The following is a 23397-nucleotide window of genomic DNA, read 5'->3' on the forward strand; positions in this document are numbered from 1 at the left end:
ATTGGCAAGAATTTTGAAATAATTTTAAATAATGAAACATAAGCCATAATTTTGAAAATTTGCTTGTACATGTAACACTGCCTCTTGATTACCTGACAAAATCCTTAAGTGAATTAATTTTAACTATGTGTGCAAAATCTGCTTTTTTAAATACCTTCAGTATAAGAATTTAAAGTAAATCAAACAACTACTGATTACTGAAAAGAACCTTTAAAAATACTTCAGAGTACTGAAATATTCCATTCACATTAATGAAGTATTAATTCCAGTCTTGTTTATGAGATTAACATGGATGATCTTAATTTTCAAAGAAAAAGCATTTGCAATAAAAGAATTATGAAAACTTTTTAAAATTTCATGTTGTCACTCCACCCACTCTGACAGTTCTCATGTTCTTTCTTTAATGTTCAAGTCACATACACACGCACAAAATGTGCCCATTTTACTGAGCACTTTGCACAGTGTCATTTCAATTTGTGGTCACAAGGTGCTGAAACTTGAGAGAACACTACCAATTTTCTTTCCTGTTTAATGGTAAAGTGTACAATTCTTAGATTTTTCTTTAAGGTTCCTAAAAATACCTAAAATATCTAAAGATTTTTTAGATGTTTAATTTTAGATTTACAGCAAAACTCAAAATGATCATGATGATAACTTCAATAACAAGATAGCAATCTTGAGTAAGTATTTCCTTCTTCCCTCAAATAGAATGTAAGTCTTCTAATTTTCCCATTTGTATGAATTTTATTTGGGAATTGCAAGATCCATCCCTTTAACTTTTCACCACTTTATAGCCTATTTTTTTCAGTAAATTCATTATTTAATTAAGAATAAAATATTTTTTTCACTGCTAAGTAAACTTCTACCATATCAAGACTTAGATTTGAATGCAATCAGTGTCAGTTTGTTGTGCTTTCACAAATGCAGAATTTTCCTGAGGGGAGCTAATTTAATATTATTTATAAATGGTAAATCGCCTGAGATATTGAATTATGTAGTTAGGCTAAGAACTCACTCATTTTGCAGTGAAAAACCAAACCTCATCTCAATTTTCATTACCTTTTTCAGGTTGAATTCCTTAACTCTGAGACCTACTAAGGTTACCTGAGATCTCTTCAGACTTGGGATCTAGCTCAGGAGCAACTGCAAGTAACAGACCCTTGACTTCAGCTGAATAGTCAACAGGAAACTTGCAGAAGATCCTTAGATGCTGCAGTGCCACAGCCATCCTCGTTGAGTTTTAATGCGAGATTTATTCATATGATGCAAGAGCACTGACTAAAATACACCGTGCTGACTTCTGGAACAAAAGTTGAACCAGAAAACCAAAATTATCCTACCTTGGTGCAACTGGCATAATTCTACGTGAACATCCTATCAGGAAAGATAGGCATTTACAAGCATAAAAAGGTATTAGGACTATAGAAACAAAATGATGATAATAAGATCAGAAGACATGTAAGCAAAACCAAGAAAAGCATTTAATCTCATCTTCAACCTAGATGTTTCTATATTTGAATTAGTTTGCAGTAATTATATATGATAGTTACTATTATATGGACTACTGGTTTGTTAAAAGTAATCTATTTTCTCCCATAGAATGTAAGACATGAACTGGAGTATTAACCATTAACCTTAAACAGCAATTGAAGAAAGCTTAAAGTTTTTGAACAAGAAAATCACTTATGTTACCTACCTGTGCCTTTATAATACTTGGTACAGTTACCATATTCAATATCCTCCTTTTTAATATCAAACTGAGGCAGAGCAATTTTCTCTAGCTGTACAGGATCTCCAGACTGCCAGATAAACCGTAAGTCATCAGTTGTGTAACCAACTGCAAGAGCAAAATAATAATTGTTTAAAGAACCATCTCAATCAGAGTAAACTCTGTAAGAAAATCTAGCATATATGTTTCATACTTCTTTCACTCTTTTTCTTTCTATTTCCTATTCAAAGAATTAAATACAAAGATGAAATAATCCACAACTGAATTTTTATGTAGGCCTGAACTAGGACTTGGTGGGTGGAACATTACATTATCAGCAATACTACACTGATTAAGAGGTGTTTGTTACAGTGCTTACTGTTTAAACAAAGAAAGCAAAGCCCTGTTCTCCACAGCTTTGAAGCCTCCATATTCACTCATGCTCTACTTCAGCAAAGCATGAAAAACATACCGAACTTTAACGGCACTCAGAAGTCCTAGTAACTTCAAAAGAATTTAACAACTCAATTACTGTGATGAATCTCGGCTTTTGTGTAAAACAACCTTTCTGCTTAGTTGTTCAGATTAAAGGCCCTGATTCATGAAAGCACTGACGTTCAGGAAATACTTGACCAGAAATTTAAGTAGATGTTTAGTCCTACTGAAATCAATTCAGTGCCTTCATGATCTCCTGAGTAGGGACAGACTTCAGTATACATCTGAGTGTCTAAATCATGATATATACAACACCACCAAGTGAGAGGCAGTGAAAGTTAGGCTCACAATATTAAAGCATAAGGAAATATTAATTAAATATGCAGTCATAGAATCATAGAATCATAGAATCATTAAGGTTGGAAGAGACCTCCAAGATCATCGAGTCCAACCATCAACCCAACAACACCATGCCCACTAAACCATGTCCCTAAGCGCCTCATCTACCCGTCTTTTAAATACTCCTGGCCATCCAGCCAGTCATAATCATGAATTTACATGCCATTTTTCTCCTACCTTCTGTTTATTAAGGATTAACTTAATTCAAACAGAGAATGTGTGTGAAATGGGAACAGAGATGGGGAAACAAAAAAGATGGAGTTGGAATGCAGCACTGCAATTCAAAACCTCTGAAAAATGGTTAAAGAACTGTTCTTCTGGGCGCATTAGACAGATTTTTTTATAACTTTGAAAAACAGCTGATATTAAAAAAGGTAAACTGTTCATAAGCTAACTTCTCTAAGATTCACAACAACGTAATAAAAATCACAATGTCTCCAAGCTCCATGTTGGAAGATAATATAAAAAAATAATTAGTTGTTCTAATGCTTCTTTCATAAAATCACTCTCACCCCCTTACAGCATACAGCAAATCACAAAACTGCCCAGATCCTTTATGATAACAATTACTGGACAGTGAAAATGTTGTCTTTAGGGAATGTGTAGAACTGGGGATCATAACTTAGTAAAAACTGGTGGCCTTTTTTGTTTTGGAAATCTAGCAACTAGAAACAAAATATTGATTTGAAAATAACTTAAGTAGAATAAAACTGCCAATGGCTAACAGGGAAAGCAAGCCCACTGTTGGAACTGGAAGGACAGGCTAGAGGTCATGGGTACCATTCTTACTTTTGACAACTGAATTAAAAGGTAGAAGAAAGTTGAGTGCACACTGTCTTTCCAAAGGAGCAATTTCCTCCTGAATTTGAATATTTCAATTTAGCATGGAGAGAGACAATAAGGTTGTTTAAATAAAGTTATTGAGAATTTTTTTTATGAGTAGTTCTTCCTTGAATACCTATACCTTGCAATGCTTGTAGAGCAACGCAGACTGAGAAAGCTTGAGCAAACTTCCATTAATATTACTGTCTAATTCCAGTTTAACCCCAAACTGATTTGGGTTTACCCTAAGAGTTTACTTCAGCTAATGTATATACATATTAGTGACGGGCAAAACTACTATGGACGTACTACAATTCTAAATGTAAATGCTGGCAATCAAAAACTAAATTGTAAAGCTCTGATATCATTACTATTATTACCCTTGTCCCCACTAGGATGGCCTGCTCAGCTTTGATTAACCTTGCTCTTTCTTTGCTTTTGTCTTCCCTTCCCTAACCCCACCTTCCCCACTAGACCTGGTGGAGTAACAACTGGACAAAATTTTTGTATTATAGCAGGAACGGGCTGGAGCAAGCCACCTTCCTTCTCTCTGCTTCATGCTTGTTCTTACTCAGCAAAACAGATTGTCATGAAAGTGGGATCACCAAGGGCTGGAGTATTGGGAAAAGGCTGTGCTGGAGTAGACACCCTTGTACTTGGGGAGAAGAAGATAGGTTTCAGAAACATTTTGGCTGCAACTTCCAGCATGGCACAAAGCCCTTCGGAGATGAGACCTGGCTGCCCTTTCATAAGATCAAATCACCTAGAGACCAGGGAAGGACTGGCAAAGGAGAGATGCCTGACTACATCCACAACACATCTTGAAACCACTTTCAAAAGGTTTCATACTAAATGCTCTCAATGCATTGGCATCAAATAGTTTTTCTTCGGTACCGTATCAAAAGAGATTCAAACAATACCATGCATCATCAATGCAAGGGGATAAATTGGACCCCAATAACCTACGAAGCAGCAAAGCTTGTGGAAGTTAAAACTACCTGGGGAAACTATGGATTCTTTTTTCCAAATTATATGTGTTTCCATTTTACTAAATTTATTGTAAATGTTTTTATAAAACTCATCAGTTGTCATTATGTTTGATAGCAAAAGCTAAAAACAGAGTGCAGAGTGCCATAACTGGAAGAAACATTTTTGATAGGGCAATGTATGTTGGTAGGAACCAGTGAATATTAATTTCAAGATTCATTAAAAATGTTGACATGAACAATACAGAATTGATCATTTTTTGTCTGATTCTCAGGCATGCCTAGAAGGCAACTGTTTTTATGCACAGACTGATTTACATACAGCTTTCCAATTGCATCTTGCAGCGCTGCGTATCCATAGGAAACAAGGTCAAGTCCAAAGGGCATGACAGAGTAATAGACAATCTGAAAATACAGAAATGAAATTTATAAACAGTGTGAGCTGCCAAGTAAGCAGTGGACTGCAATAAGAAAAAAAATCATAGGTATTTGGTTTTCAGCTTCTAAAATAGCAGAAAAAATTAATTAAAGTTATAATAAGTAGCAGTTTGAAATTGAGCGATCTCTAGTAGTCGAAGTATTAAACATAGTTTGCAAATTAGAGACCTACTAATACATGACAAAATACATATAGGTCATAAGAACAACCAAACCAAAGGTCCACACAGAAAAGAGTCCTGTCTCCAGCAGTGGCCAATGGCATATTCTTCTTCTCCTGAAGAAGAATATGAGACTATAGCAACCAGGAAATGGTATTTCGCCAGATATCCAGCAGCCTCCCAAAAGTTGCACCTCAAGGACTTCCTAAACCAGAAGTGATGCTTCAGTATTTAAGGGACCTTGACAGATTTTTTTTCCCTCCAAGAAGCTCCTTTGCTTCCAGTTGCTTTCTGGAATCCGTGCAAATTTTAAACATGCACAGCATCCTGCAGCAAGGAATGCCATAGCTAAGCTGCACACACTCCAATCATCTCCTTTTATCTATCTTGAGCCTGTCTCATAGTTCTTTTACTGGAAAAGCAGGTGAAAAATCAATGTCCATCCATTCTCTCTGTGCCTTTCATGATTCAGAGACCTCCATGCCACCACCTCAATTATCTTGTTTTTTCCACTGTGAAAAGTTCTGTCTTGCTTAACTGTTCTTTGTAAAGGATGCTGTTCCATACCTTTGACCATCCTTGCCTCCCTTCTTGCAGTGGGAAGACCAGAACTGTGCCTTGTATTCAAGATGCAAGGATAGCATGAATTCATACAGTGGCATGATGTTCTCTTTAATCCCTAATACTTCCTAGAATTCAATTCACTTTCTCCACCAGTACTGAGCCGTTAGCTGACATTTTCAGAGAACTAGCCCTTATTACCCAAAGATCGTTTTCCTAGCTGGTAATAACCACCTCAAATCCAATCAGTTTTTATGTAAAGTTAAAATAATTTTTTCCCACGTGCATAATTTTCAGTTTTTTACACTGAATTTCATCTCACATTTTGCTGCCTAGTCATTAGATTAATTTGTAATTCTCACTGTTGTCTCTTATCTTTACTATCCTGAATATTTTGGCGTCATCAAAAGCACCTGCCAGTTCACAGTTTTCCAGATAATTTATGTTGAACAGCACAGGACCCAGAAGAGAGGAACTCTATTGCTTACTTCCCCTCATGTGAGCACTGGCTGTTTACTCCTACATTCAGTTTCCTAATTCTTAACTATTTATGCAGGCAAGAGCTTTCTCTCACACGCATTTTGTCATTCATGTATTTTGATAACTGGAGATTTTTTCATTAATATGTGATAATGTCTCTGTAAACTAAAAATACAAGGCATAGCAACTATGTATTTTAAAAAATGAAAATCTTAGTGGCATGTCACCAAACCACAGTGCCTCAAAAAATTAATCTTACCTGCATACATATCATTTATGAACATACTGTATTATTAAAATCAACAGAATATTTTTAGAGGGTGACATCGATTTCAAACTTTATTGAATTTGGTTTGTTATTTGGAAGTTTTCAGAGAAGAATTTTTCCGTCAGAAACACTTCTGTTAGTATTCACTCAATATTCACTATTCGCTAACCTAACCTATTGACTGAAATAAGCTCATTTATGAATAGCTGCAACCTGGAAAAATATTTGAAAAAAGTTCAAATGTTTCATTTAACATTTGCTATTTCAAATGGGAAGTTTCTTTTATAGCTGAAAGTGATTTTCTATTTTGAAATATTAATTTCTACAGACTTCAACACCTGCTACGTAAACAACTGAAATCAGAACCAGGACCTTCAGAGTAAGCCAAATGAAATGGTTTGATTGCCCAATATATTTTCTTTTCTGATCACTGTTGGCAAAAGTCTTGAGATTGAGTTTTCTCATCCTGATTTGCAATGGGCAAAAAAAGCCCCAGACTCTCCCATCTTCTTTCTTTCTTCTAGCCACTTCTACTCCATGAAGAAATAGCTCATGTGACCATAATTTCAGAAGTGGTTCCCTCTTAACGGTAAAGTTGCAGTATATTCAGATAATAATTTTTTCCTCTATCAGGGCAATATGTTCCAGTTCACACCAGAAGAAAATTCACTCACTGTTAGGAAATTGAGCCTAATCTCTACAAATCATTGTGTCTGTAAACTCTCCAGAGCTGTAATTCACTACGAGATCCTTTTTAATCAACCAATTTGCTGTTTTCAGTGGATGACTATTTTTATGGCATGGCGTATACCTTTGATAAACCAAGTCAAACCACAAAAAAGTATGCATTAATTGCAATGAAATTAAACAATATTTTTGGGTCTTCTAAAAAAATCTAAATCCAGTAAGGCATAGAACTTAATCAGGACTATGTTCCAGTACTTCTACAAAACATTTACATTCACAAATTTTGTAATTTCTGCCTTTCCCTATATCATTAGTAAGTAATCATAATTTTCTTTAGTTGATGTAGAAATTCAAGTGGTGTGCACATTATATTGTTTTGCTGAAGGCTTTACTTCAGATAACTTATCCATTTCATTATTCTTCCAGGAGTCCAAGCAATTGTCAAAAGGGTTTAAATTTTGTTTCCAGCAATACTAGTTTACTTCATGTGTCAGCTTAACATGACGTACAAACGTACATACACTTCAAATTTCTAGTACTTGCTGTGTTACCAGCTGACATGCTTTAAAACATCTTAATCTGATTTCTTTACACACATTTAATTTATTGTAGTATTGTTTACAAACTGTCATATGAATTTAAATATTAGTCATAAACTGTATTACGTGACTAAGTCTAACACAGAAATATATATCTCATATCAAGTAATCTAAAAAAAAAGTAGAAATATATCAATAAAATACCTCATGCTGACTAGGACGTCTCCATCCCGAAATATAAAAAGAAGGATATTTTCTTGTGTGACATCATGGAAGTTAGCATTTTTTTCATTTGCAAAGAATAAATCCGGCTTCCAAAGACATTTAAACATTGTTGGGTCCACTGTCAGCGTATCTGAACCTCTCCAGTCATTGGGCAGTTTGAGTCTGGGGTCATTCCACTTCTGTCTTAGAAAGATGTTGACTCTATAATCCTGATGGGAAGAATACATAAATATTAGATGAGCCAAAAGTCTAGCCAAAAACCCATGGAGAAAGAAAACCATTCTATCAGACTGAAGAGAAAAGCAATTTATGCCCTGATTTTTTTATCGCAAAGATAGTAATCACTATTCAAATGACATTGGTAAGTGTTAAGTTTACCACAAATTGGTAGATGATGTCTCACTCATGTTTTGAATATGGTAACATTTTTTTTAAAAAAAGCCAAATTCTTCCCCCAGGATCATTTTTCTGTCTCCTTGTTATTAGTCCTCTGTTACCTAGGCATAGAGAAAAGCATGCAGCAGGACAGAGGGAGGCCATAGCTCAACTACACTAAATCGCTGCAGGCAGCAGGCACGATATCGCTTCTATCAGGATATCCTGTGAGCGTAAATTCCAGCTTAGTCTCCATTTGGTTAACTGGCACACTGATGGCAAAATATCACACTATAAAAGCAGAAACAGACCAGGTAGATAACAGATTTTACACTACATACCCAGAATACAGCCTCAGACCTTGTAACAGTGATTTGGGACTATTTTGGTAACTCAGGAAAACTGATGCCAGCTTGCAACACAAGTACTGAGGTAGCACGTACAAAAGCAGAAACTGAGTAGGTCTCAAAGAGACAAAATCAAGACTAAAAAAACTCAAGGATGGACAGTAGTAGAGCCATGCTCAGTGAGAACCTAATTTTGCCTTCGGGAATTGGAGTAGCATGTGTCTCAGGGCAAAACGATACCCGGATGCGTTCTGTCCTTAGTGAAAGCTGTGTGCATCCAAAGGAAAAATCCGACCCAGTGTGTCAGTTATGATTTTTCAGTCTTACCTCTAAGTTTTTTTGCTTTTTACATTTACATTTAAGCCAGTGCCTCTTTTTTATGTATATGTAAACTAGGCAGATCACATACAGAAAAAGAATAAAGGTATTGTTGAAATAAAGTAAAAAAAAATACCAAATAAACCAAAATTCTGTATGTAAGATAACTTCTATCTCCAGTCTTCCTAGTTATCTTCTATGGTGCGTTTTGTTTTTTCATAATTGTTTATTAGGTACAAAGCATCCTGAGATAAGGGCTGTGTCTTTTAGAGCAGTGAAAACACTGCTACTGCTATACAGTTATAGCAAAATGCTAGAAATCTGTGAGTGAGGGTTCTCAACATATTTTTGGTTTGTCAATGTGTTCTGCACAACAAACTAATTTTATAAAGTTGTTTATTTTACACGTTAATGCCCTCTTACACATTTTTCTGTTGATACAGTGTGAGTTCTCTTCTGTTGTACTTATAATGTATACATTTACAGTCCAAAGCAAGTGCCATGTTGAGACAGTCATGCTAACTCCAACAGGAAGGAGTTCACTTGGCTAAGACCTCATGCAGAATAATGTGCCCTGTTGATTTATCCTGTTAATTGGAATATGGTGCCCACTTTCCCATGTCCGGTCCACCAGTCAGATCAGCCCAGGTACTTCTTTATTACACTATACTGTGTAATATTTTTCCTTACCGCATTGTAAGGAAAAGCAAAGCATCAAACCTAAGTAGGAAGAACCTAGGCAATATTTATTAATACGCATAGTTCTGAGAGATATGTTACTTGCTGGCAGTCCATTTTTGAAAAAAATATATGTAGTCTGACTCTTATTTATACAAAGACCTACATTATCTTGTCAAAGTAAAGAAGAAGTATAAAATAATAGTTGATATGAAGTGACTTTGTACTGGAAGGCTCTCATAGAGAAGCTTCAAAACAGGAGGGAATTCAGGTCATTATCTCAGAAAGCATCTTTTCAATTATATGTATATAATTGAAAATTTACTTGCTTCTTGCTGAAGTTCCTATTCCATATGCACTTCTTGTCTCAGTGAAAAAAATTACTTTTAACCATGAGATAAATACTGCATACCATTCATGCTCACAAGCATTACACTATTCATTACACCAAAATTAATTTCCCCATAAACAAGTGCATTGCCCTAATTTTAACAAAATAAAATGCTTTCCCAAAGCCATAGGCAAATGACAAGCAGTTTCCAATGCTTGCCTTCAGCTTACCCATTCAGAAGAAGGAGATGTTTACATCACTGAAAAGCAGAATGCACTGGCAAAATAAGAATTGGAAGTAAGATCAGGTCGATGCTATTTTATTTCCTTCCTTGCTCTACTACAAATGAACTTAAATATACCAAACAATGGGATGTTGTGACATTTGAAGAACTTGATTCTCTTCCCATTTAAGTCAATGGAAGAAAAATCCTATTAACCTAAAATAGGTAGGTTCAGACCTACCTAAATGACTAGAAACTTGTGACGGTGTATTTGGAGAGGAAGGCCACCAACATACTTGAGGCAATATAGAAAATGTAGAAGGAAGCAAAGAGATGTCAGGATACAAAACTGTGGCTAGCCAGACAATGATGTGCAGAAGGGCTTCTTTTTAGAAGAATATGAACTATTACAGCATCTGGCAGCAGTATACACTATGATCTGGTATAAATCTGTTTTGAAAGAAGTCTGCAACCAGTCCTCTCAAATTTGACCAGTGAATTTTAAGATTCAGTATGTGCACTACAATTAGGTTCAATAGGGGCTGGAGAAGTGGTCTGAATGAAGCACATGGTCTTCCTCCTATACATTTTACAAACATTCTTTGAATATTGCAGAATGATAGGCATTTTATAATAAAGGAGAATCAAATAACAATTAAAAAGCCTGAAACTAGGGGTGGGGTGGAAGAGATATTCATCAGCATTAGAGCCAGGAGGACGTGGTAGGTAAAAAGAATCACAGAAGTATTCTACAGGGCTTTGTTTTCCCATGAAACTCCAACAGAAGGCAAGTTGTTTTCAGGGAGGTTGAAAGGGGACGCATTCTAGGAAATATTTCAGATGCAACCTACTAAACTGGGCATGTGGCCAAAAAACTCCTCAGGCCAGAAACAAGGCATAGCCAATACATCTCCTTCTGCAAACTGGAGCACACAGAGATCATGAAAGGCTTTTTCTACATGAACTGCACTCATACAAAGAAAGGAAGCATAATAGCACTGTCTGTTAATACGGTAGAAAATGGCGCTTTTGAGATTAAAATAAGGAAACTGAATTTTCTTTTATATACATAAATATTAAAAAGACCTTTCTGCAAGGTTTTAAAGTAAAGGAGAAGGAGGAAGTGGTGTTTTGCCATTTGAGTCAGTGAAGAAAGGTTACACTGCAAGTAAAAACCTTGAATATAGATGCTGTAGACAGAGGGTTAGATCATCAGCACAGCTGAAGTATTATAGCCCTATGGATATTTATACCAGAAAGGATCTATCCCTAGGAATCCTTGACTGGTCATCCAGTCTATAACAGTTTCTAAATGTGACATAATCACCATATTATCCCACAAATCTGCAGCCTAAAAAACATCTGCAAAATCAGAAGCAGAGTTAGCATGGGGATCCTAGACAAGTAGTCTAATGAGCTAGAAGGAAACAAGTTACAGGATTCAAGATAAAGGGACCTTACTGGAAGGTATCAGCTCTGGTGTAAGCTCTTCTCCATTTTAGCTGTGCAAATTCTTACTCACTCTGTAGTTAACTAATTTTTTGTTTAGTTTTTCCCGGTAACTTGTTTGATACATGTGTGAAAATGTCGCAATTCTCTCGGGTATTCAACAACACAACATGGACACTACCCTTTCTAGACACAGAGCAAACATTTGCCCTTCAGTTTCTTCACAAGGGCTTGATTAAAGCAATACAGGCTTCTGGGCATAGGATCCACACTATGGGTCCTATCTTGCTTCAAACCAATATTACTTCAAACCTGTTGATGCTTTTCTATAAAGAAATTCCCTTCTCTTTTAAAACTAGGTAGACTCTACCTCAGTGGGAGGTAATCTCTACTCTTTTGTATTGAGGATGAGCCAACTGCTTAGCTAAGAATGCAATCGTCATGGGACCAGAAGGACAGCAAGCAACAAATAATTGAAAATAATATTGTAGGATTCCTGCAATATGTGAGGAACCATCAGAAGCAGCCACCATGATGTCAAAGCAAGAGACACTGTGAGAGCCTGTTGACTAGTTAGAAGTTCCAGACATTAAGCCCAGAGTTGGCCATTTCAGAGAGGGGTCTAAGAGTGGGATACAGGACATCTTGTTGAAGATATTTCCTTCTGCATCTCTTTTAACATACTTTTGAATGAAAGATCAGCCTGTCGAATGGCCTTTTCTCACTGGCACTCTACACATTTGTTTGTTGAGCCTTCTACCACCACCTCACTTACAATCACCTGACACCCATGGTTATTTTTCCCCACCCTTCCATCACCCAAAAGAAGGAATCGTCCCTTTAGCATGGCTAAAACAGGACCCTTTACTCCCACATAGATTTTGTGAAAACATATGAATTCAGCTATTACAGCCAGAAGCAGCTACAGAGCCAAGAATCACCATGATAGTTCATTGACTGAAATACTTAGAAATATATTATTTCACAGATTTTGGTATCAGTAATGAGTAGCTTCTGGTAACTTTAGAGACAGTCAAGAAATCAATATTCCTCACGATTTACACCAACACCTGAGACAGGAGAGATGCAGACAGCCACTCTTCTCTAACACTTTTGGAGAGGAACCTTTTTTAGCAGCTCTGTTACTGACTGCAAATGTCTCTCCTTTCTGGATGCAAGAGACCACTCTGGTCCTTCACAGAGTTGGTGCCTCAGCTCCAGGAAACACTTTTCCTGTGATTCTGGAGGTACAATTTTTTTCCTAGTCTAAGGGACTTGCTTCTACTGTCTGGTCTATTACCCAGATCATCTGAAGACAAGTACCAGGCTCTCCCCAAGAGAGCAGTGGTTCCTGAATGTCCACAGGACCCAATCCCCACTGCAGCAGGAAGAGTTTCCCAAGTGATATGTGGAAGAACAGACTGACTGCTTCTTTTGTCAGTGCTTCCTGTGATACATTAAGGCAACCAAGAAGTAATCCAATCTTCACATAAACGTACTTAGCTATCATGGTGATTGGCTGGATGTAGAAATCTAAATAAAAGCATAAATTAAGGTAAGGATGGTGTCTGAAGTTCTGCAATATGGAGGAGAGCATCACTTATCTTACAGAACATCCTAGTAAATTTGTGAGTAACCATATCGGGAATTCACGGACAGGCATACATGCATTGCCATACTTAATTTGGGGGGGCAAGGGGGGCAGGAGCAGACCCCTTACATTCATGTTTTGTTACTATTTGGATCTGGGTGAATTGTGAAAAAGCCTCTGTAAAAGTCACTTTTTAAAGCATGCAATAAATTTCAGAAACTTGAAAGGGCCATCTGGCCTAATATACCTGCCACCTTAGACACTTATCTCACTCCTACTTTCCTGCTCTTCCTCCCTGCCCCTCTTTAAACTTCTTGTTTTCAGGAGATAAATCTCGAGGTATCTTCAGCATACTTACATTCTTTGTTTTAATATCACTTCCCACTAATGCTATTAGTTGACTTACTATCATTTGCAATCAAATCTAAACCTTTATTCACTCCTAGTTAAAGAAACAGAAATTTCTGGCCAAGCTGTTCAAAAGCTGTTTCAGCCACCGCATATGTTTATCTTTGAGTGGCTCTGCAGTTCTATTGAAATGTCATTAGGGTATCGCGTAAGCCGGTTCTGAATTTTAAGTGCGTACTTACTTCCACCGACAACAAAAGGTGTTTTATTATTTATTAGCCATATTATGGTTTATTTCTTCTGTGCCATTATGAGTAGGAATGCTGCCTTAGTCACAGCATTAAAAAGAGCATCCTGGTTTTGGAAACTGCCTCAATGCTTCAGATGCAGCAGATCACCAAAGTTATTTCTAAATGGGATGCTCAGGGAGCGCCTCAGAACTCCCACGCTGAGTGCATGCCCTGGCTGTGGCTTCCCACTGGCAAGGCACAGTATGCTCCCCTCTTTCTTACATAAAGGAAAAACCCGATCAGGTCAGAACATCTTCAACAATGAAATGTCACTTTTTTGCAATATTTTTGACAGTGTTTATTGGAAATGCCATGGCAAAAAAGATCTTCAAGTCCCAAAATATTTGGAACAGCTTTGCTGAAATGACTTTTTATTTTGAAATTGGTATTATTTCGTATAGAAACAAAAAAGTCAAAACTGTAATGAGGACTTTTTGGTGCTGTTATCGACATGTTGAAATGTTCTGACTGAACTGGAAACACATTTTTGGAAACTTCACTCCTCAGTTCATCTCCCTCACACAGGAAATAAACAGGAGTAAGAGTATGGCCATTGATGATCTACTCCTTTACTCCTTCTCTTTCTGTTCCTCCACAATTTACTCCTATCCTCAGAACTACATAAAACAGAGAACCTGTAAGCTTCAGCCTTAGGCATGTATGTTCTTTCTCTCTCATATACAGTCCTAGTATTTTCTTTAGTAATACACCAACCAACGTATATATTAACTCTCAGAAAGATTACTTAATTTACCTGAACATAATAATTTATGGAAATAAGTGCATTTCTTGCATCTTAGAAACCGTGGATTTCCTTTCATGTACATCAGATTCTAAAAGCTATGACAATGTGTGTGAAACAGATTAATAGGTTTATGACATAAAGCGCAGTCAGTCTATCACTAACCCCATTAATTCAGTTCTCAGTGTCTACAATCATAACAATTATTTCTACTTTATAGTTCATAATCCTCAGCCTGAAATTTAATTTAATAAGAAAATCTTCAAGTGTGCTATATTAATTTCATTTCAGTCTTACCATAGTTGTCTCTTGAATTGACCCAAAGCTGTTAATGAAGATATTGACTGCAACATCGACTGGAATTCCTTTAAAAAAAAAAAAAGATTTCTAGTGAACTGCACAATCCTGTAACGGTATGTTATCCTTCATTTGAAGTTCCTTTATACCGGTATCACAATGTGAAATGTTTTTTTATAGAGTCATACAACTTTATCTTTTCAAGTTAGTATATAGAGAGTTTTCAAAACCTGTGGTTTAACCTATTTCCATTGAAAGCCAACAGAACTCATAAAAACTCTTTTCAACCTAGTGATAAGAAAACAGAAAAAAAAAAATCCTTAGTCCAGAGTGCTAAGCTTAAAGCATTTCACAGATCATCAGTTTGAATAATTTTCAAATTCCATGATTTTCTGTTATCACAGAATGCACAATCCAGTATTACTTTTGCACGCAGTATTAATGGATAGAGGCAATTCACATTTCTAGCAGCGGACGCTTTTAACTGTCAAGGTCATAATGATGATCTACCATCCCAAATTACCTGTTTATGATTTATGATGACACATTTACCTATACTGTAAGAGGATACTTCTTTGTGCAAGTCAAGTACATAACTATAAAGTATGAATACAGGCAGATAAAGATTGCTGCATGCAGCTTTCACAGCTACCTAGCCTTGGTGCAAGAGAAAGCTGCTCCATTTTACAATGGTTACCAATTTGCCAAGGAAATTTCTAGAAGCCAGCAGCTGTGAAGATATTAAGACGGACTGGATTTTTTCCTCTTTTCCACAGCCAGGATTCCTGTAGTTGAAGAGGGATGGTGTGACAGCTGCTACATCTGCCCTCTCTCACACTGCAGGAACTGATTGGCAGTCATTTAATCTGGTGTTAACAGAGAGTTATCACGAAGCAGGGAGAAGTGGCCTGATGGTTGTGAGAACTAATTATGGTCCACTGGTTTTATTTAGCACCTATATGCTGAGAGTGTCAGTATGTACACTAGATGCATATATATGATCTCTTTGACACTGTTACAAGTACTTAATTCAGTGGTATTCTTCCTATTTTCAGCAATAAGAGATATAACAATATATAAAGACGATTTTGACAAAGTAAGCAAATACAAAGTAATACATATGCCTCATCTAATAGTTTGCTCGTCTGCATACAATATTTCAGTGTACATTTAATACATAAATTCAAACTTGTTCTCTTGGTTCACCAGAAAATGACTAAGACAAAATTTCACTTTTTTCAGTTAAACCAGTTTGTTGGGGGATTTTTTTTTATTGTTTTTTTTTTAATCAGACCAGTTAAACGTGGTGCTTTTGGTTATGTAATAACCATAATACTTTGTTTAGGGCCTGATGCACGTGACAGAGCACGCACCACACCACTAGTAGCCAAGAGTGTACTATCTCTTCCAGATTTGAATAGGAAGTGCCGTCCAAGAAAATCACTCATGTGTGAGGAACATTTTAACATGGGCAAACCACTTGTCAGAAAATGTTCTTTTTCTTCCACCTCCCTGTAAGTTAGCATTGCACGTCCTCCCTTTTCCTTCCATCTCGATTCTTACCAGACTGCCAGGAGAGTTATCAAAAATATAAAGAAATCTGTAATATGCTTTGTGATTTATCATGCTGAAGAACAGGTAGAACAGAGCCTGGACATTTATTCTTTGTGACAAGGCTCAGTGCTGGAAACATATAAATAACATTTTACAGAGAATAAGAAAAAAGCAGGTCACTTGCTGAGAACTGAGTTTAATACATTTATAAAACTTAGTTAAACAGAACATCTGAAAATGGTCTCTTCAAAAGCATGATAAAGATTACAGATTTCCAAATTTATCATACTATTGATGTGCATGTTAAAATATCTCTTAATGTACGTATAATTAAATACAAGTTTTAAAAAGAAAGAACTGACTTATATAAACTTCAGTGTCTGTAATGTAATAAAATTGTCTATGTCTTTTTCCAGCAGGGAAATAATCTAATTCCTAGAAAGTGTAACTTAAGACTTATTACAGGTTTTGCAGAAAATATGTATTCCAACCTTTTCTGCATATGTAAGGAAATCACATTTGCCTATATGGAAGATTCCTACAACATTTGACTACCAGGGAGATGTTTTAAAGTCAGAGAATGTGTTTAAATTCATTACCTATTTGAAATCCCAAAGTGTGTAAGCTGTATTACTAACATATCTTTAAAGGGTTTAATAACTGTATGGTTTCCGAGTAGTGATACTGCTGATCCCAAGTTTTATAGTCATCTTAAAGGATCTCTGTAGAGAATTTTGGTGTTTTAAAATACTGTAAAGGGGAGATACTACTAAAGTCTAACAAAAATGTAGGGATAAAAAGACATATTAAAAACTTATTCTATAAAATCTAATTCTACTTTTAAAAAAAATCTTTTATAAAATAATAAAAATAATAATGATAATAATATTATTAAAGCATCATATACTAGTATGATCATGAAATCCTAACATATTACCTTTCAGCTCAAAAGGGTAAATATCTCCTGCAGTTTCACACTATCTAGGGAAATTGCCATTTAAAAACAAAACAAAACAGAAATTTAGGTTGTGAATATTATCTCTACATGAATTTTCTATGTGTGAAAAGAGCAAAAGTTAAATTCCAAAGATTAAAAAAAAGGCTGAAATATCTGACAAACCTTTGAAATTAGGCCTTATCCTGGGATCATAACTGAGCAATAGCCTATTCAAGATATTGCTAGTAGAATTAACTGGTACTCTGGCAAGGTCTTCAGCTGATTGCTGGCTGTAAAGAAAAGTGCATTAGTTACTATTAAGACAGAAACAACCATGTGCTTTAAGCTTAAGTCATTTTAAAGTAATGCCATAAATGCCATTTCATGAGCAAAATGTGTCCAGCATTTTCAGGTTCCGTAGGGTATAGTCTTCCTGTCTTTGTGATGTTTCAGTATTTTTCAAGAAACTATACAAAAGTCAAAGCTCTTCTATATACTCTTAACTGTAAACTTGAGAAAATAAATAAACCACAAGTCACTAATTCTTCACTTCCCTCCTAATACAGATATCCAGAGGGACATGATTTCTTCCTTAGTAGAAAGCAGCCACCTGAACTATTTTTAGTGACTGACAGATTAGGAACATAAGTAAACTGACAGGCACTTTGTAGGTGCGAAACCGTGCACAGGCTTTTGGCAGTCTCCTGCTCTGGCGTGCCAGCACCAGCTACTCCGCCGAGAGCTGGAGCCTTTGCATAATCTCCGCGTCAAGTGCTAATAAAAGCTTTGTTATGGAAAACGAGACCTTGGACTCTCCTCTGGTTTTGCAGGGGGAATTTAATTATCTCCATTTACCTTGCTGTTATTGTGTTGCGTGTTAAATTAAAACCATCGCTAAAATTAAAAAGAACCTGTGACAGGTAAATGTAGATACAAGAGTAACATGAAATTGAGTGTAATAAAAAGCAATGAGGGTGCATCAGTCCCCACCCCACGTACTTTACTCACCTAGCAGGCTGATAACGTCACGTAAATGAATTTATACGTTGTCTCTAGAACCTGTCCAGTGATGTTTTCCAATTTTGAGTCCTGTCTTGTAATCACTTTGCCATCCATTTTATGACGACTACTCTGCTGACTTTCTGTCATTGAAATTTAGTAACCAAGATGCCATGTAACAGTAAGACACCCTACAGAGGCATAAGTCATATACATCAACGCTATTACCTCTAGCAAACAACTGTATGAACATATTTTTTAAAACGATCCAGTTTATTTCCTAAATGTTTTCCATAATCAGTATCAGCTGCCGTTGCCTCCTTTACTCAGCTCAATTTTTTTTTCATTATTCTTTCCCATATCAATGTCAGCTTGACAGACCTATGGGTTATTCATTGTAACCTCAGTTCACTGTTAGTTTTCTTCTCATTTCTTCTCAGTTTCCTTCATGTCCTCTGGGACTTCTGCATTATTCAAACATTTATTGAAGAAAATATTAACTCGCCAAAAGACTTTTGGCCGGTTTAAAAAAAAAAGTTGCATGAATATACCAGACCTCATGATTTTAAGATGTCCATTTATAGGAGCTCCTGTTCAGCATCTTCCTTAATGACTACAGGGAAATTAATTAATTAATAAATAACTGTCACCATTGCATGATATCACTATTTGATTGAAAACTGGAGATGAGACCAGATCCTAGCCCTTGCAGAGCTTTTATGAATAACCCCACCTTTAAAGTCAACTGTTTTAACTCAAACCGTAAGGGAAACGGTTTCAAAGAGCAATTGAACAAGACCTGCTGACTTGGTAGCACTTACTATGCCTTCACAATGAGATTTAATCTCCTCAGTTAACATTTAACAGCTAAAATGTTTATAAATAAAACTATGAAGGAGTTCCCTATTATTAAAAACGTTAACCTCATGATTTTAAGATGTCCATTTATAGGAGCTCCTGTTCAGCATCTTCCTTAATGACTACAGGGAAATTAATTAATTAATAAATAACTGTCACCATTGCATGATATCACTATTTGATTGAAAACTGGAGATGAGACCAGATCCTAGCCCTTGCAGAGCTTTTATGAATAACCCCACCTTTAAAGTCCACTGTTTTAACTCAAACCGTAAGGGAAACGGTTTCAAAGAGCAATTGAACAAGACCTGCTGACTTGGTAGCACTTACTATGCCTTCACAATGAGATTTAATCTCCTCAGTTAACATTTAACAGCTAAAATGTTTATAAATAAAACTATGAAGGAGTTCCCTATTATTAAAAACGTTAACCATTTATGATAACATAACTGCATTTTATTCTATCATAGTCTCCTTGATAGCCTTTGAGCGTTTTATCCTTCAGAAACAAAACAATCAGATTTCTGTTTTCCCTATGGTATTCAGGATATTTCTGAAACCTAAAGCTGCATAACTGTTTAACTACTTGCTTGTATTTGTTTGACGTTATACACGAGGGAGAAAAAAGTACACCAACTCAGCTAAGACAGCAAATATCCACCCAATTGTCCTTGAAAATTCAGACTACTCACCAGTCGCTAACAGGATTAGTATGAATTCTGAAGGCTACCAAAGATGTAGCTACCAAAAAGTGTGTATCCATGAGTATAGCTTAAACTGTAACATACAGATGAGAAAAAATTGTGGAGCAGCTTTAAGTGGTTGCAGTATATAACTCCCCACCCATCTCTTGCAAATGCACTAAAACTGCTGCCACATTTCACAACCGCACAGGTGAACTACTTGTTCTATCAGCACTTACCCAGAGATAAATGGTCCACTAATAAAACTAGGAACTTTTTACTTTTAGTAACACATGTTAACTTCCACTAGTATGTCCTTATTCTGTGTACAATAAACCTCTGCTAATTTACTATTAGAGCAATTAAATAGCAATAGGTGTTCTAACCCCTTTGAGTATTTGATAAATTTACTTTCAAACAATTCTCCCGGGGTTGTGTTTATGGCTTTTTATATTTGATTTGGATTTGGACCATTATGCAAGAGAACTAATTTATTTCTGTCATTTTGAGATTTGTGTTCAGTTTTCAGTGATGACCTTTACCAATGAACAGGTTGCTACAGAAATATCATAAACCAGCTTTGTATGCTTTTTTTGCAGTTGCTACTAATTGGACGATAGGAAAACATAAAGTTAAATGTTAAGATTATTTTCCATTTTGTAGCAGGAACAAGACAGAAAAGAATGCTCATTTAACTATTTAAAAGGCAGGTAAACTCTCTGTACACTGTATTCTATCTGATATGAAAAGGTTCACAGCATTGCTTCCCTGCAAGTCACACACCTTAATATTTAAAACATCTACATCAGATGCTTAAAGAAATTATATTTATAAAAGGAGGGTCTCCTTAACACAAGCAATAAGATTTCTTTCTACATCATATATGCCCGGTATTAATGAAATGTCAAAACAAAACCAAACAACAACTAATGAACAAACTTAATTTTTTTTTTTTATTTCTGCTGTGGATTATACAAAGAAGTTCATTAAATAGTGATGATGGTAATCCCACACAGGATAACATGGACACATAAATTAAATACAGATGCTCATAAAATGCAATGAGGAAAAGAGGAAAAAAGTCTGAGAAATTAAATGAGTGAGCATCTAACAGCAGAAGAAAGCCAAATACAGCTGACAGGTTTATTTGTCTCTTCAAGTAAGAGGAATAAGGTGGTAGTTTTGTGAGATCTGAGTTGCACTGCAGAAGTACGTTAATACAAATATCTGTTCAGGCTCTTTGTTCAAAGGTCTACCATGAATTAGGCAAAGGAGATTCACTGCACTGGGAAGACAGTGATGGGATGAAGAACGGGAGGCAGCACTGCTTCCTGGTAAAGAACATCATGATCACATCTTCCATAAGTCGTTGGGTAGTGTTTTGAACTTATACAAGCGTAATGCGCACACATTTATCCTCATTTATATAAGAACCCAGTGAAATACAACAGCATTGACTGTTTTGAGTTGGGAGAAGAAGCACAGAGAGTCAGTAATTGCTATTTTTTAAAGGTGACTTTGAATGAAGTGGTTGGAATAGCTACCAGGAAAAAAGCTCTGCTGAGTATCAGTTATATTTTCACTGTGGTCTTTTACAGCATGTTGTCATTGAACTACCGTCACTGAATAGCATTCATGCAACTAAACATTGTCACAAGGACAGGATTTCCTTCAGAGAGCCTTGCTGATCAAAATGCCAAAATTTCACCTGCAAATCAGTAAGTCATATGTGTAGCTTTTGGTGAGTTAAGAAGTTATGCCACTTTCAGGGTGACAGATGAGCAGAGTGACTTAACAAAACAGCGAATGGGATGGGTTAGGTGCTTGGAGAAACAGGCTGGGACTATTCATGCCACTAAGATATTTACCTAAAGCCACTACCACCCCTGCTTAATTGGCCATTCTGGAATGAATTAATGATAGGCCAATGTGTAGACTACATAAGAGAAAAAGAATTTGAGCTGAGATTTCCCTTCCTAAAAGAAGCAGTACTTTAATTTGCTAAAGGCTGTCTGATTCCCATATAAAAACACTCCCCAACTGAGAAGTTACTTACTACTTTTTCTTATTCAAGCTACAATTTTCACATTTGTGAAAAGTCGGTAACTAGCCTAAGATTTCCCTTAGATTTCCGCCAGTTGTAGCATGCATTGTAATTTTAATACATTTATCTCAACTTGTGTTGAATGTATGTGGAGCTGCTAGAAAGCATTAGGAAATGGAAATACAGCAGCATTCTTCACAGTAATTGATGAGTTCTAATCAAGATATGGTGAATACCAAGCAAAGGGTAAGGCAACAAAAGTCTCACAGTTGCTATAAAGGGAATTTAAAAGAAAGTAATAGTAAAGCTAGAAATTGCCTTAACAAGAATTTTGCCTAAATAACAATTAAAAAAAACCAAACAAAAAAACCAAACCCAAAGTATGTTTTCCCTTTTTCTGCAAAACAAAGAGAAAACAAACAGTATTCTCAAAAGTGTTCTCACTTCTACAAACAGTGCCCTCAAAAGCCAGAAAGAAAACGCAGTTAGTCTTTCGTCATAGCGTCTCTCTGTGATATGACTGGCCTCTCTCCGGTCTTCGGGATGTTACTTCTGGTATCATTGATGAATAAAAGCATGACTTTAAATACTGTGTTTCACAGGATATGCAGTAAGGTGTCCATCTCCTCTTCCACTGCAGCTCTATACATTTTATCTTCAAAGAACATGATTAACATTTTCAATTGATGGCAATGGATAATTATTTTTGTAATTCACTAATCAAAATCCAGAAGTTTAGATAAGCAGATATGCATAGCAAAAGGAACCATCTATTACACTTGGTTTGAAATTTATATAGCTCCCTTATGTTTGTGTTAAGCAAATGTGTCAGAAGACATTAGATCTCTACGGGTTATCATGACATTTAGTCTCTCAGAGCTCACTGAAGTTACAAGGAGTCCTTATCACACGCAGTGCTACAGGAGGATGACTGGAGAAAAGAGTATAAACAATATTCTATACAAGTGGAAAGGAGAACCTTTGCTGTTGTATTAATTCACCTGTTGCCCTGATCCCTAGCCTTAAGACCCCATTATGCTGAAGAACCTCTAATTTTAGAAAAGAACACAGATATACTTTTTACTTATGGCATGACAATCAGGGGAAAAAAAAAAAAGACATGTCACAAGGATGTATTCACACGCCATCTTTCAATACACTGCAGTCCAGACAGTCAGGTAGCATGCTTATTCTATTGCTGGTGTTTGCTTAGAGTGCATAGCTTGGATAATCTAGCATTACACTTTGCCTTTGCATAGTTCTAGATTACTGTCTGACAGAAAAAAAATATATTCCAACTCACACTGTTCAGTTATCTCCAGAAAAATTTCCTATATAATGCTGAAACAACAGATTTTAGTACAGTTTATCTAATCTATGTGATGGAAATTGACATTTTACTCATATAACATGGCAGTGTATATCTGAGAACGATAAAAATAAGTTTTGGGAAACCCAAAATCTGTCATCTCACCATATATTGTAAGTATTATTTCCCTGATATAAACCAGCAGTGTTCTGATTTGCAGGCATTTGATTTTCTGAGTGCAATAACTTGAAGCATAAAAACAGGTTAATACAAACCAATGAGATACTATATAATTCTTCTGAGTGATCTCTATGA

At 36.0% G+C, this 23397-nt stretch overlaps 1 protein-coding gene across 2 annotated transcripts in view; it reads right to left on the reverse strand.

The window, feature by feature from the left end:
- Positions 1 to 23397, reverse strand: part of GLRB (glycine receptor, beta) — a 49093-nt gene that overhangs the window by 19335 nt on the left and 6361 nt on the right. For both annotated transcript variants that reach the window (XM_009325259.1, XM_009325266.1), the window contains exons 2-6: positions 17373 to 17479; positions 14699 to 14766; positions 7689 to 7918; positions 4673 to 4755; positions 1697 to 1837 (exon numbers count right to left, since the gene is read on the reverse strand). In XM_009325259.1, coding sequence (XP_009323534.1) covers positions 1697 to 1837; positions 4673 to 4755; positions 7689 to 7918; positions 14699 to 14766; positions 17373 to 17479 — 629 coding nt within the window. The remainder of the gene's footprint in view (positions 1 to 1696; positions 1838 to 4672; positions 4756 to 7688; positions 7919 to 14698; positions 14767 to 17372; positions 17480 to 23397) is intronic.

This window comes from Pygoscelis adeliae, unplaced genomic scaffold (assembly GCF_000699105.1).
Source record: "Pygoscelis adeliae isolate BGI_AS28 unplaced genomic scaffold, ASM69910v1 Scaffold170, whole genome shotgun sequence".
In the NCBI taxonomy this organism is placed as follows: domain Eukaryota; kingdom Metazoa; phylum Chordata; class Aves; order Sphenisciformes; family Spheniscidae; genus Pygoscelis; species Pygoscelis adeliae.